Here is a 15,533-nt window from a genome sequence, read left to right as displayed (position 1 = left end):
AAGAAGGAGAGGGGGAGGGGTGGAGAAGCAGATGGGTGCTTCTCCTGTGTGCCCTGGTCGGGAATCGAACCCGGGACTCCTGCACGCCAGGCCAATGCTCTACCACTGAGTCAACCGGCCAGGGCCTCTGGCTCATTTCTGAAATGAGCAAGTATGGTAATTTGACTTCTGGTTACAAATTATTCATTTGTCAGAGGGTGCAGTCATGAGGGAAAGCTTACACAATTTGGAAATATAAATGGAAAGTTTAAGCCTTTGTGTTTTAGGTTATGTCAAATTGTCCCCATGTTTGGATGTACCTCTGTCAAAATATGTACTCAACAACTATCCCTTCAGGCTTATAGACCAGTTAAGGCTAAAGAGTAACAAAGTGCCTAACGAAAACAGCCTTGAGTCATAGTGAGGTATTCTCTTCTGTTCCATTCTTTCTGGTTTGACTCTTGTGAGCATATATGTTTAGGAAAAACACTCAGTTCTGAGGATAACAACATAACAAAAAAGGAGGTGAGGGTGATTTAAAAGCCAAACAGCTGTGTGTGTGTGTGTGTGTGTGTGTGTGTGTCTAACGGAGATTACATTTTCCTCTCTGAATACTATTTGAATATTGTCCTGAAAGCTGGAGGAACAGTACCCAACCATCCTCTTCATTTTCTGAAGTAGGTAACTCCTTTCTCAATAATACCGTGATAAGCCAGTTTATTTCACAGCCCTCCCTGTATCGTTTCTCTTTCCCTTGAATAGTGAAGAGTTTAAAAAAAATGCTGTGGGTGGGTTTTCCCACATTTACCTGCAAGACTGCATAAGACCAGAAAGGCTTTGAAAGAATCCAGCATCCTTTTTCTCCTTTAGGTAATCTAACATTTTCTGCAAGGGAGACACATTTGAAAAGGAAAAACAATGGAAACTGTGTCACAAAAACAGACCCTTCTAATTTTAATGGAGAAATGGCAGAGTCCTAGCCAAGCAGGCACACTGAGTCTGACCCAGCATGGCGGGTGTAACCCTTGGTCGGAATCAGAACCACCTGTGGACTTAAACCAGCCATGTATCTGAGCATCACCCTTCGTGCATGGCCTGAATCATTTAAGGTAGACATTTTATTTTATAAAGGTCCACCAGTATTTCTGCAGGATAGTAGATCTTTCACATTCATTGATTTACTGTTTGTAGTGTCTTCTATTTTCTTCTATTTAGGAACAGGCACCAAGACCATGATTTAGTACTGTTTACAATTACTGAGGTCTAATCTGAATAGATCATGCCATGTGTGTGACACACTGAAGCAAGGAGCTTAACTAGTAATAAGCCTCCTCTTTTTTTAATATGGGGGGGGGAGGGAAAAAAGAGTGAGAAAGAGAAAGAAGCATCAACTTTTTGTTCCACATAGCTGTGCATCCATTAATTGCTTCTCATATGTACCTTGACTGGAGATCGAACCAGTGACCTTGGGATCAAGCCAACGACCCCTGGCTCAAGCTGGCAACCTTGGGTCTCAAACTGACCGCTTTGGCACTCCAGGTCGACTCCATCCACAGTACCGTCACCAGCCAGGCCATTATGAGCCTCTTTGAGAGTTCAGTGTCTGTTTCACAATAAAACTTTGTTTCCTCTGTTCTGTTTCTGGGAAGGCAGAAACTTTGTCTAACATAATAAAAATTTTGTTTCTTTGTTTTAAAAAAACAGCCTTTCAAGAAAATCAACTGATGAGACCTCACCAGAGGTGGAGTAGTGCATAGAGAATCGACCTGGGACACTAAGGACCCAGATTCAAAATCCCGAGGTTGCCGGCTTGAGTGCAGGCTCATCCGGCTTGAGCATGGGCTCGCCAGCTTGGGCGCCGGATCATCAACATGATTCCATGGTCACTGGCTTGCGTCCAAGGTCACTGGCTTGGCTGGAGCCTCCTGTGTCAAGGCACGTGTGAGAGAGCCATCAATGAACTAAAGTGCTGCAACTACAAGTTGATGCATCTCGTTTCTCTCCCTTCCTGTCTCTCTCTCAAGAACAATAAAAAATAAAAAAATAAAAACTGATGAGTGGTGATGGAAGAGAACAGAAGTGAAGGCATCTTAGAAATAATAGTTCTTAATGAGAACTCTGGGAAGAATAAAGGCTGGGAAAAATGATATTTACTAATGGTAGTTATAAGTTTGGAGACTCTCAAAAGCGCTGGGATATAAGCCTCACGAATGCCAAGAGTATCTGAAATGCTATTTTACTCTGCATACAGATGCTTTCAGCCAGAGCCTAGAGTGCGCAGGAGACACAGGGGCATTCCTGTCTTCTGCAGCCAGTTCCAGTTCAGATGATCGAATGAATTCCATGTGCCAGGCACTCTGGGCTACGCTTCTGTGTTCTCACATAAGGCATGGCGGCAGGAGTTATGTGCGTTACTCACTGTCACACCCTCCATCCCTAGAACAGAGCCCGGCTTGAGGACATCGTCAGCAATCACTAAATAGTTGTTGAATGAATGAATGAACAAATGAATGAGCAAACACAGGTATGTGGGATTATGAACCCCACTTAACTGATCAGGTACCTTGATAACAATGAGGCAGCAAATTAAATGAAAAGGCTGACGTACAAATTTAAGGAGTCTAAAATCATTGGGTCTATAATCTTCATACAACATCAGCATGGTTAACTCTTTTGCAGAGTGGCACAAAATTTCTGGTAGACCTGTCTGCAGACTGGTGGTCGGAAAACACTGCTCTAGAGCATAATTGTGAAAAAAAAAGAGAAGCCACCTAATGATGAAGAAACAAAGTGTTTTTCTCTTTGAACCCCCAGTAAACCCTCTTGATGAAGTACATGTTTGTCTGCCAACACCCAGCCTGATTTTATCTGTGTCCCCAGCTACTCTGATATAATTGGCCATCGAGGACAAACACCAGCTAAGGTGATTCTGGGGGGCCCCCTCTGCAGCAGTCAGTGCCTCTTCCCCGAAGTGTGACAGCTGTCACATGGGCATGCCACAGGAAGTCCACATGGCCTCTGGAGAGTCCGCATTACCTGCTGCACACCTGCGTTGCCTCCGTTCAGAATGGCGATCCCCAGCTTCAGAGTCTCGACTACCATGGGGCTCATCTCACCTGCCGTGGTGAAGATTCGATTGAATCACCAAGGAAACAGAAGGCAAATCACACCTACTGGGCTCTATCAGGACTCCATAGTAATGATTTCACTTCACAGTGTGACTTCTCTGCAAGAGTGACAGGGCCCCATCCAGAAACCATGGAAACTACCTTTGCTGGCGCTTATCATCTGCAGGACCATCTCCGCGGCTCCGCGCTCATGCAGCCGAGCTTGTTGATAGAGGGTTTTCTGCTTTTCCATTTCTTTTTCCTGGGGAAAAATCACAGGAAAAAGATTTGTCCTCCTCCACAACCCCCCGAAAAATTCACTGTGGTGAGGTTTAGTGGAGAGAGAGAATCTTTATTTGCCTAAAGCAGACAACACACAAAGCAGACCTCTGACGTTCATTTTCAGACACTGCTCAGCTTTCTAAAACTGTCCTCCCACAAGTCACTCCTATTTTAATGACTAATTTTGCACTTTTTGTATGAGAGGCAACACAGTCCAGTCCTCTTTTATACTATAACTATAGGAAGTGACCCCAGCTTAAAATGGGTTTGTGTTCAGTGTTCTGTCATACAAGTAGCCCTGCTGAGTGGTCAACTGGAATGTATCTGTGTGACCATAGAAAACTGATCTCGACTGTTGAGACCACAGTTAACAGAGACTCTACCAGACATGGGACACTAGAATGTCAAGGCTTTCCAGAACTATAATTACATTCATTTATTTTTACTGTTGTGTACTTTATCTATAAAAGTATACAAGTCACCTAACTTAGGGTCCTGCACTGTCTCTAAATAACAATCGCTATTATTACGTTTACAGATTAGGAGGGGAAACGTCACCCCAGTGTCTTCATTGCTTTGAAGTTTCATTTTTAGATGTTTGAATTTGTCCTTCTATGGCCTCTGTTACTACCATACTTAGGTAGAAGTATAAACTCCCAGAAGAACAAACCTAGTGGGTGGTTTGCTGACTGCCTGCTGTCTGCTACCTTTCAGGAGGCAGACAGATAGACGGACAACAGAACCACAGCTAATGAGTGTGCTTTATCCAGCTAGACCTATGTGTTTGCTACCAGATGCACGTGGTGGGAGAGCCACGTGGCTAGTGGCAGCACCCACCTCCGGAGACCCCACTGCTTGGTTTTGGAGGGTGGCCCTGGCTTCCACCTTAGTGAAAACTTACTTCAAATGTTTTTTCCTTGTCTTCCTCCTCATCTTCGTCCTCCCCATTCTGACAGCTCTGGAGGGGAGACAGAAATCCAATGAAAGGTGAACCTAACAAACAAGGCCGTGTCCTGCTGTGCAGCAGAGGGCAGGATGTAATTCACAAGCACCTCAGGACCTCAGCACTTGGTAAAACCAAGAACATTTTGACCACTGCATGGCAACATTTGACTCTAAATGCCATCTTTGCAATTACCAAGAGGTTCAGAAATGAGAAATGGGAACACCAAGATCACACAATTAATGAGGACCTATCTGATTTATACATAGACCGAAACTCCTACTTGGTAAAGTTGTAGTGTGAATAGGGAGACAGGGGTATGGGAGCTGCCCCTTTCTGAACAAGAACCAGGGGCTTGGCAAAAAGATCAGAGACACCCAGGACGTAAATCTTACACTGTCCCTTCCCATTGTGACCCTGTAATGTGTCTGGTAAAGGTGCTCTGTACCCCAACATCCCCCTTTCTGCCTGATATGAGGTTTCCCGTTTGAGAAGTTCCCTTAACCGCTCAGCATTCCAGAGGTTACTACTACACTTCTATGTGACATAGAAATAGCATCTCTGATCACGCTGCCTCCTTTAGATCACTAGGATTTCCCTCTGGTTTCTAAGCCTGTTTCCAAATGTGCTGAACTTCTTTTGCCTGCAGATGTGTTTGAATGGTTGGACGAGTTCTGAACATTGAGTGAAAATGCAGTCTGTGTGTCTAAGCGCTACTGAGCTGGCTGAGAACTGCCACGTGAACTTTGCCACGAATACCCAGTTTCTGCAAAGCTTCAGTGTTGTTGTAGGAAGCTGGCAGAGTGGCTTACTAATGTCGCCTGTAGGGCACATGATTGTGCAATGTCTGGAGCTCAGGTCATGTCTGAGTCCCAGGCCTGTTGCCCAACATGACAGTTTCTGTGTGCCTCAGGAGGTCTAAGGGAAGACAGAATGACAATGTGCAGAACACCCAGGTGTACCTTGGCCATCATGCTGGAATAGGAGGTGTACAATGGGTCGTCTTCCAGTTTGCTGGAAAGAATAAAGGAAATATTTAGCAGGTGACCTTCAAGGCCCAGCAGAAAAGACTAAGAACTACATAAATCTTAAATGATATGTACTAGTGAAATCATTAGAAAACCACTCTGCCCCACCCTATTCTGAGAAACCACTCTGAAAATCTGAGTCAGCTATGGCTTGCCATGGAATTCAGGGAGGCAAGTTACTGTTTCAGGCTGCTTAATCTACAGACGTGTCTGGCTTTATGGCGAGAGGGCTGTGGCTTGTGGGTTTTCCTAGATATCTCTTGACGGCCAACATGAGGACAGCAATGAGGGCTACTCAAATCTAGCCCCCCCTCTGCAGGCACTGCCATCAGTGAGAGGAAGGTCTGGGGGCGACACGACCATGCCCGGTGCCCGGAGAAGCAGGACGCTCTGAGGGTGCTGACCTCCTCTCCGTGAGAGCATTGCGGCTAAAATGGAGAATGATCTGATGAAGCGGGTCTGGTTGCCTCTCCGTCTCCTCCTCCTCCTCCTCTTCCACCTTGGGAGACTTCTACACAAACCAAAGCACACAGGTTTTAGGCATGGATGTCAGCCCGTGTCACACAGCTGCATGCGGACAGGGGGAAGGCGAAGCGCAAGGCACAGAGGGCATCAGACTGAAAGCACAAAGAGGAATCACTACGTCACATATTTATTCCAGGACAGAAGCCCAGCACTAAGGATGCAAGGTTTGGCATATCAATGTATATATTTTTCAGCCAACCAAGGGAACATTCCAATTTTGGGTTAAAACAAAACGAAAAGAAAAGCCAAAGCCTGACCGCAGGGGCGGAGCTCCAGAGCCCAGTCAGCTGAGTCTCATGCAAGCTCTGGGCACCCGCGTCGGGGAGGGAGCGCCCGGACAGCCTCGCGAGAGGCTGGCTCTCCGCCCACACCTGAAACCTCTCCTGGAGAACTGGGCGGGGACAGGGATGGGGCAGGAGTCATGGAGCACTGGCGCCACGTGGGGGCGGGGCTGATACTGCTCTAGACTCAACCCGGCTAAATGTTTTTTTGTTTTTTTTTTCTAACCTCACTCCTGATTCTAAAAATCTAGTTGGTCCTGAGGGATGCCATCCTGGAGCTGCATGCCTTACAGTTTCTCCTCTTATCGACTCATTTCTCTACCACCCGTGACAGCAGACAGGGATATACCAGCTGAGGCCGGAGGTAAAAGTGTTTTCTAGCAGAGCCAGCGGGGTGGACCGCAGTCAAAAATTGGTGAGAACTTCATGGGTTGTGTGAATAGTTCAGAAAGAAGTGGATGGCCGAAATGATGCTCATTGGCAGCTTCACACTAATCAAGAGACTGAGGAAACCAAGGAACTTTCTGGCTGACAGGCACACATGAAACAGTGAGGGCCATAAAGGCGTCAGCAAGTAGAAACAAAGTGGGGGAGAAAGGGTTAAAGGTGTGTGTGTGGGGGGGGCAGAGGAGAAGAAAAACAGAGGGAGCGAGGGAAAGATAAAAAGAGAAGGGAATGTGACAAACACAGGGCGAGACTAATGCAGAGAGTAAGGGATAAAGGAAAAAGATAAATGAGAGAAATAAGAAAAAGCAAAAAAAAAAAAAAAAAAAAAAAATTGACCATGGTCTGGCTCAAGTATAAGAGTGTTTATTTTCTTCCTGAAATTCTGTGGTTTGCTACAACCAGCTCTCTCCCTTGCGTGTAATTGTAAGTAGTTTTACATCATGAAGTCTGTGAGAGATGGGGCATGACAAGTTTTCTTCGGGCAAAATACAGAAAGGTGAAATGCAGGAAGGGGATTTAGAAGTGCCTTTCCCAAAGCTGAGCTACTGATCAGAAATGCAGGCCTTGGTGAGGGTAGGGTGGCCTCCTGCAACCACTGGTGCTCAAAACTTCACTTAGTGTAAATTCATGGCATGGCATGGCTGTGTATCCAAGACTTATTAGTGGTTAATAGTGATGATGAGGATGGTAACAGTTACCATCACCCCCAAGTAAAATTCATCCTCTGGCTCTAACGACCATTAATTAACACTGTCCTTTACATTCACCCCTTGATAATTTACACCGTTAGTTCCTTTCAAACTGACACACTCGATTTTTGTGACTTGTTAACTGTTATAATGCACACACATGAATACAAAAATCAAACTCATTCACACTCATATCTGCTCCCAGTTGAGTCAGTACTTACAGCCAAATCCTGTACTAGTCTCTCTTCAAAGGAATACTCCTCTGTTTCTATCCAAAATCTCTGATAGCCATGGAGGAAGAGGTTAATAGAGCGGTGCCTGAGCAGAAGGGGTGAGAGTGAGGTCAAGAGGAATCCATGGGACACCTGATTTTAGTTTGGGTGGTTAACAGTTAGTAAGCAGAATAGACTTTTGTACAATTCTTATCTTCTGATTGGTCAGGTTAGCCAGTCGCACACCATAAGCATTTATTTCAAAGAAAGCAGAACCCTCTAACATTGTACTTCCTGAATGGGACACCTTCTGAATGAACTAACAACGGTGGGTGGAAGACCTGAAGGTAACCTTATCTATCCTTCACTGGTCTCACAAGGTCTTTAACATGTTTCCCCTAGAATGAGAAATAATTCATTAGGGCAAAGAACAGTCCAGAAATATTTGTTTAAAACGGCAATTTGGCTATCCCTTTTGGCCAATCACCTCTCCAGGGAATCCAACCTCAGTCATGCTGATGGTGAGTGGGTTAGTCTCAGATGTACTGAAAACAGCAAAGCATGGCTTCTTGACACGGCCTCCGAGGGACCACCACTCCAGATGTTACTTTGGAAGTCAAGGCTTGGGAGAGCTGTGCTCCTCAGTGTAACTCCTGTGCGCCGCAGGGGTCCTGGCTACGGCCCTGGTGTCTGCAAACACTGCGGCTGACACAGCCACTCACTCCCTAGAAGCCAGGATTGACTTCTGGGAATATCAGCCACTGAAGAGCAGTTAATTGGTTACCAAATATGAGGACAGTGGTGAGGAGGGAAGGAGAAAAAAGAAAGATGAAGGTAAGGACCAGAGTCATTAAGACCTGGTCATGGTTTCTGGTAGAACACAGCCCTTACTAGCTTTCTTTCAAATCTGACCAATCAGAGTTATTTAAAAAATTGCACAAATTTGTTTTTATGGTAATGTTAAGTCATGGTCAAGAAAGGAGGAGTGTGCAGAGAATGAGCAGGTCCCTCCACCAGTTACATTACCATTAAAACGGGTATAAGCCTGTCATACTGAGTTTTTTCATTAACCTTTTCCAGCCAAACCCGTTGAAAGGTGCTCAGGAAGAAATTGTTAATTTTGTGTCTGGAGAAAAGCATACAGGTTTTCTTTTAAAAACTAACATCAGAGAAACAGTTTCCACATAACAAAATCAATTATTTTAGCCCTTTAGTTTGGAAGAGTCCATGCAGTTTACATCATCACAAGAAGGAGAAGAGGCGTGTTCTCCACCATCAGATCCTGAGGTAGTTTTTGTTGTTGGTTATGAAACCTCCTTACAGTCCTGCACGCTAGGGGGAAATCCAGGGCAACCCCCAAAACAGCTGGGTTGGGGTGGGGATGGCCACCTCTCATCAAGGACAGGTGAGTTCCCACACTCACTATCACCCACACAGGGTGGAGTTGCCGAAGGATCAGCCAAACTAAGAAAGGGTGGTACTAACATTTTCAGTGGATTTAGAAAAAGAAAATGCTTGTTTCTGAGAGATGAAACTTTTGCCTAGCTGGTCCTGGAGACACGTGCTCAGAGCTGAGCCGTTCTGGAGGCCAATTAGCACAATAGCACAACAGCACAAACACCAGGCACGGATCTCTACCAGAGGGCAGTGTGGGTGTTTTCTGGGATCTCACCACTCTGGAAGACAGACAAAAGCCCAGTGCATTTTTGCTTTTTTTTTTTTTTTTTTTTTTTTTTACTGGGCTGTGAATTTCACTTCGTTTGTTTGTTTTTGGCCAGGACTTCAGCAGCTCCAAGCCCATGACAGCTTGACTGAACTTTTCAGCTTCTTATTAATGAATTCTACTCAATTCTATGGTGCCTGACCCCCTTCCAAAGGCACTGGTTTGTTTTCTCAAGGGACCTGGAGAAGCAGGTGTGTGTCTCAGAGGCCACGTGTCTCCACTGTGTTCAAAGATCCTAATTAGGAAAGCTTAGTCGGCCTGCTGGCTCAGGACAGGGTTACAATCTGGAGAAATGATGGCCAAGACGTACAATTTGATGAAAGCAAAATGTCAAGGAATAGTCCTTTAGCTGATAATCTCAAAAATTAAAATCTACATTTATTTGCATGGGATTCAGAAAGTACTTGTCTAAGTCAACTTATTTTTCCTGACTAGGTGAGGATGTACCTCTTGACTTGAAACTTGATGAAGCAGAGACTGATAATCAATTACCAGCTTTGCTGATCAATCATAGACCTGACCTCACCAGTTCTGAAATCAGTCTGAGGATGGACCGTTGCCACATCGATGACAGTGAGTCTCCATGGTCAGTGCTGGCCAAATCTGTATTGATACCCAGCACATGTGTTCACACACGTTTCAGAAAAGCCTTCACATGTGTTTGACTTCAGAGTATGGACTAAACATCCAGATAAAGGCATCGTTTCCATGACTAGCCGCTTGGGACAGTGCCCTTCATTTTGAAGGCACATGCACTGTGCCAAGGATGCCCACATTATATTCGGAGACAGCATAGTAATTTTGGTGTCATCCAAATGCCTGGGCAGAGAAAGAGTGATCTGTTGATGGAATTTAGAGTAAACTGGTTGAGAATACAGTTCCTTTTTCCAAGAGTGCCTTTGCATCCTCACAAAAAAATCCCACATAGGTAAAACTAGAAAGTTTCCATATGCTGGCATGGCTGACTTTACAGTGCAAAACACTGAGCCAAGGCAGGCACAGGGTCCTAGGGAATCGCATCCGATTTTAGTGTGTATGCTTACCTTGATTGCCTTAGTGAGCCATTATACTCCATGGCTCCATGGCTGATGGACTACAAGTTCTACCCGTTGGATCATGAGTGTCGGGGCCAGAAGAGAGCACAGCTGCAGGAAGATACCTTGATCCCCATCCCCTGCTCACATCCAGAAGAGAATGACAGAATACTTGCCTGGGCAGGTTGTAGAGAGGGGCCATCCTGAAACAAGCCACCACTGCCCGTTTCCGCTGCTTGGACAACAGTTTGTGCCAGACTGCCTTCTTGGACCTCAAAGGCTGCTCCACCTGAGAAGAAAAAGCATGTGGGTAGGTGAGCATAGGCTGGGAGGGGGGCAGAGGGTGGTCGCCTGCAGCCTAGACTTCACAACCCTGCAAAAATTTTGATTTCTCAACTGCAGTCAGCAAAAAGTACCCATGTGGAGGTCTTAAGTTTGATTTCTTCTCCTAGTTGTGTTTGGCTGTTTATTCCTTAACAGAAGCATTAAAAATGGGCAAGAAACTTCAAAAGGTCATTTGAGCTAGTGGCAAAAATTTGTAATACATTGAGAGGGGAAAGAATTGAGGAGTCTTGCTACCATGAAGCTCCAAGACGACACCTGGGTGTGAGCTGGGATGATCCTTGCTTCTTGTTTTCTGTCTGTCTGGAAAGGTCACTCTGAACTAAGAGCTAACAGTACACAGGAGCTTTGTATTCTCCAAGGAAGTCTTGCTTCCTCAGTACTCAGGGCAGACGCTCCTTACCTGTTCCAGGTGGAAGACAGCTGCTGAAATTCTCTGGACACGCTCCACTGTCTTTTCTGGATTGAAAGGTTCTTCACTCTTCAAAACGTCCTTGTAGAGGTTCAGTTGCCACTTTACGGCTGGGTCAGCGGACTGAAAATTGAAGCACACATATGAGATAAGCAATCTTCAATACCTCCTGTATCAAAACAGCTTTTCAGTTCTAGCGTGATTCCATAGTCATCAAGCCTCTATTCTTTCTATTATTGCCTCTCATTTTTTAAATGAAAATTTATTTTTAAAATTTTATTGATTTATTAAAGGAGAGAAGAGAGAGAGAGAGAGAAAGGTGGGAGAGGAGCAGGAAGCATCAACTCATAGTAGTTGTTTCTCATATGTGCCTTAGCCAAGGGAAACCCAGGGTTTCGAACTGGCAACTTCAGCATTCCAAGTCATTGCTTTATTCACTGTGCCACCACAGGCCAGGCACCTGTCTCTTATTTTGTCTATTATCTTCTTCTGGAATACTGTAGATGCTATGAAGGAACTTCTCATTCCAGCCCGTATGTCTCTTAACTCTTAGGTCATATTTTGTATCCTTTTCTTTCTCTGTGCTGTACCTAATTCCTTAAAGCAGTGGTTCTCAAAGTATGCGCCAGGGTGCACTGGTGAGTCCTAGAAGATTTCCAGGTGCGCCTTATGGTATTCCAGAGAAATATGTGCCTGTTGGGGACCAAAAAACCAACAGGGTTTTTGGAGCTTATATTTTTGGGGGACAGAGGTGAGGGGAATTGTCGGTAAGCTGACAGTCTGCCCAACCCCCCACCTCACTTGCCTGATTATGTTGCCAAAGGTTGTTAAGCTGTGGTGCTGGATTGTTTACACTACCCCCCATGTTCCCCAGAAAGACTGGAGGCAAGTTTCTTGTATCCTTTGTTGGGTGTAAAGTTAAGATGATATGTATGGTGGGGGTTTTCTGCACTCAACACAATTAAGAATAAAAAGAGAGGAATTCTTCAATGTATTGACAAGGAAATGAAAGTTTGCCTTTCAAATATATGCCCAAACATTGAAGAAATCGCCAGGACACATCAGGCTCATGTTTCTCATAAACACAAGAATGAAAAAACTTAACACATTTGTACTGGGACCTGCCGAATTTACTAAATCTTACTTAGAATGTACCTATATATATTAAAAGATAACTTTTTTGTAACTCAAAAAATGTAACATAAAAATGTTTTTAATGTCAGAATAAATTTAATTTTGTTGTATTTCATTTAATTACCATAAAAGCACACTTGGACTTTATATTTTTTCTTTAATATTTGACTCAATTATTATAACATATATCTCAGAAATTTGTATATAGCGCGCCTAAAATTATTTGTAGGATTTTAAATGAGCCCCAACTTCAAAAAGTTTAAGAACTACTGCCTTAAAGCAATTTTCCAATTCATAAAGTCTCATTTCAGCTGTGTATAGCCTAATTTTTTAAACATAAATTGGAGTTTTAGCCCTGGCCGGACAGCTCGGTTGGTTGGAGCATCATCCGAAGCACAGAGGTTGCCAGTTTGATCCCCAGTCAGGGCACAGACAGGAACAGCCTGATATTCCTCTCTCTCTCTCTCTCTCTCTCTCTCTCTCTCTCTCTCGTTGTATCTTTAATGACTACTTTTAATTTTTATAATCACTATGAGGTGTTTTTCAATAACATCTTCCCTCTTTTTAACAAAAATAATGTCTAAGTCTTGATTTATGGATTCTACTGCTACCTTTATCTCTTGAAATATTTTAACCATACTTATTTTAAATTCTCCTTTCTGCAGTTTCTTTGGCTTGGATTCTTCCCTTTGTTATATTTCTGGCTCTCAATTAGTGGTGGATTTCCTTTCACACTTTGTGCTTTTTAAATATGAGCTAGTCTTCAGCAGGAGTCTATGTCCTGGCAGCTCAGCCTGGTGGGCATTCTAGGGGGTGGAGGCTCTCCAAGTGGTTTCCCTGTGGTCTTTGCAGGAGGTTAATGTGTTTCACTGTTTCAAGGATAATTTTCTCGCTCTGAATTTATGCACAATGTGAATAATTAGGTCCCCTAACTGTCTTCCTTTAAGGTTATGAGAAACCCTAGCCCCTAAAATTCATATCTGGTACAGAGAATGCTACAAGTTTTCCCAAATGCATCAACTTTTCCTCAATACTGTGATTTAGTGTCTTTTAAAAATTTTTTTTCTGGCACTTGGGATTTCTTTTTACTGCCTTTTAAAAAAATACATTCCCCACTCCATCATTCCTGTATGTTTGAGGTGAAAAGAAGAGGCTAATTTTGTCAGCCTAGTGCTCCGTCTTAGGAAATAATGAGTCTGCGGGAGGAGCTGTTCAGATTCTCAGGCCTGAAAACATATCAAATAGCCTTTAAAATCAGAATTTGCCTTTTTTTTATTACACCATCTCAGATACAAAATTATTTTGTTTTCAAATCTCTAGAGCAGAAGGTGTCAAGACTCCCCCTCAGTGTCCTGTTTCTCTGTTTAGCCAGCAGCACAGTCAGTGAATTCTGAGGCCTCGTGTCAGGTCCCACAGGGGGGAGGGGGGAGACATGCCTTACTGGATGCCTCTCTGCATCCAATTTGTAACAGCAAAGGAAAGAAGAAAAATCAAGAGAAAAACAAACAAAACAAAAAAACAAAATTAAGGGCAGAGAGCTAGTCCTACCAATTTAATACAAGTACTCTGAGACTGTTTTGAGAAAAACAAGTAAATTAAGCGGGAGGGTGGCACCCTGCGGCCAGAAGGGGGCGCAGGTGAGTTCTTGTCTCCCTGAGGCGTCACCTTTTCCTGCAAGTGCAAGTTATTCCGCAGGTGCTCCTTCACCTCTTCATCTGTGTCCCTCTGTGGAAAGAGACGTTGCATTTTATTCCTAGAGTTCACTATAGAAATGTAAAGTGGGGTGCAGAGACATACAGACAGCCAAGGGAGGGTTTTGCTGGGATCATTTTTACCGAAACAAAAAGAGAAGACACAGTAAGTATAGAAGCTTGTTCCAAAGGGAACATGCTGCCTCCCAAACCACCTTCAAAGAGGAGGCTGCCTCTGTGTACCTCGGTTCCTGTTCATCCGCTCCTACGCTCCACCCCCGGGAAGACTGAGCACCACCTGTCCGCACGCTCAGCCCCAGCACACAGGCGACTCACACAGCTGTAGCGGGACTTTGCGAGGGAGATCAGCTCCTGATCGCCGGGGGTGCACATGTTCAAACCAATAGGCAGCATTTTCTTGAGCGCAGCCACGATGAGGGAGGTCTGGACGGAATACAGGTCTCCCCTCCGCTTTGCCTTCTTTCGCTCCTGGTCCTGCCCTCCAGACTAGGAGATGAGGTTGACAGAGACAGAGGGCTCAGTGACTCTGAAAGGACATGCCTCACCTCGAAGGCAGCCCGCCTCCATGTGGCCCCTCAGAACAGGTCGGGCCTTAACACAATTCAAAGGACAGTAAAAGGAGTGTGTGTTAAACAAAGCCAACCAGGTGGCCATGATCCCCGAGCCCTCACCTAGGGCGCATGCTCACAGAACCATGTGACCAGACACACACCACGGACACCGCGGTCTTTGCTCACTCACTTCCAGACTGAACGAACAAGTAAACTGGTGTTTTTCAAAAATAATTTGAGCACCGGCAAAAATGACACCAGGAAGTAACTGTGAACTGCGAACGCTGATGCTGGGGCGACCACAGAAGGACCTGCTTCTGGGGCTGAGGCTGGTGTTTTGGAGCAGGGCATAGCACTCCCAGCTTCTACCTTGAAGACACTGCAAATCCCACAGGAAGAGGCAAATCCCCACGGAGGGCTGCTCTGGGATCGGGCTGGGGGGAAGTCAGGAGGAACCAGACTCCCCAAATCGGCCCCACTTTGCCCCACACTTTCTCATCCCCGACAGGGAGCGGTCGCCCAATAAAGCAGCAAGTGTTAAGGAAGCGTCCAGTGCACTGGGCTGAGGCAACCAGTCAGGAACCCTCAGCGTCTACAGTATGTGGTGGTGGTGGTGGTGGTGGTGGTGGGGGGGGTGTTCAAGGAATCAAGGCATTGCAGTGACGGGAGTTTTCATGTCAGACTCAGGAAAGCTTCCCATGTGGGTGCCTGACTTGTAGGACTCTGCATCAGCTCGATGGGCACCCGCTGGGAACGTGGGGGGGGGGGGGGCTGGGGAGCCGGAGGCAGAAAGGGAAGCCGGGACCCTGAGGGAGAGTGGACTGGTGCTCACCAAAGCTTCACTCCATGAAGTGCCCATGGAGTGTTTGCAGCAAAGAGGTGGCAGCCTGGCCACTGACAGTGAGCCACAGGGCTCTGGGCGCAGGGCGGAGGCCCGCTGCCTCCCCTGGAGCTGCTGGCGTCTGAGACCTGGGACCCTGGGACGCAGCCAGAAATCATTTTATAAAGGACTGCCTTTCTGAGAGAGGAGGAGGGTCAGAATGAACACTGCCTGGGGATGATCTCTTTAAATGACTTCCCGAAGTGTGAAAGGGTTCGTCATTATCATACACGCTCTTACAATGGGTGTGAC

The 15,533-nt window shown here is 45.4% G+C and overlaps 1 protein-coding gene across 1 annotated transcript in view; it reads right to left on the bottom strand.

The window, feature by feature from the left end:
* Window positions 1–15,533, bottom strand: part of RYR3 (ryanodine receptor 3) — a 605,631-nt gene that overhangs the window by 38,001 nt on the left and 552,097 nt on the right. The window contains 11 exon segments of the mRNA XM_066388565.1: window positions 788–864; window positions 3,016–3,095; window positions 3,249–3,348; window positions 4,270–4,326; window positions 5,274–5,325; window positions 5,744–5,850; window positions 7,503–7,599; window positions 10,427–10,539; window positions 10,996–11,127; window positions 13,804–13,863; window positions 14,166–14,336. Coding sequence (XP_066244662.1) covers window positions 788–864; window positions 3,016–3,095; window positions 3,249–3,348; window positions 4,270–4,326; window positions 5,274–5,325; window positions 5,744–5,850; window positions 7,503–7,599; window positions 10,427–10,539; window positions 10,996–11,127; window positions 13,804–13,863; window positions 14,166–14,336 — 1,046 coding nt within the window.

The sequence above is a fragment of the Saccopteryx leptura genome, chromosome 6, assembly GCF_036850995.1.
Source record: "Saccopteryx leptura isolate mSacLep1 chromosome 6, mSacLep1_pri_phased_curated, whole genome shotgun sequence".
Lineage (NCBI taxonomy): Eukaryota > Metazoa > Chordata > Mammalia > Chiroptera > Emballonuridae > Saccopteryx > Saccopteryx leptura.
The sequence above is the reverse complement of the archived record's forward strand: the minus strand, read 5'-3'. Positions and strand labels throughout refer to the sequence as shown.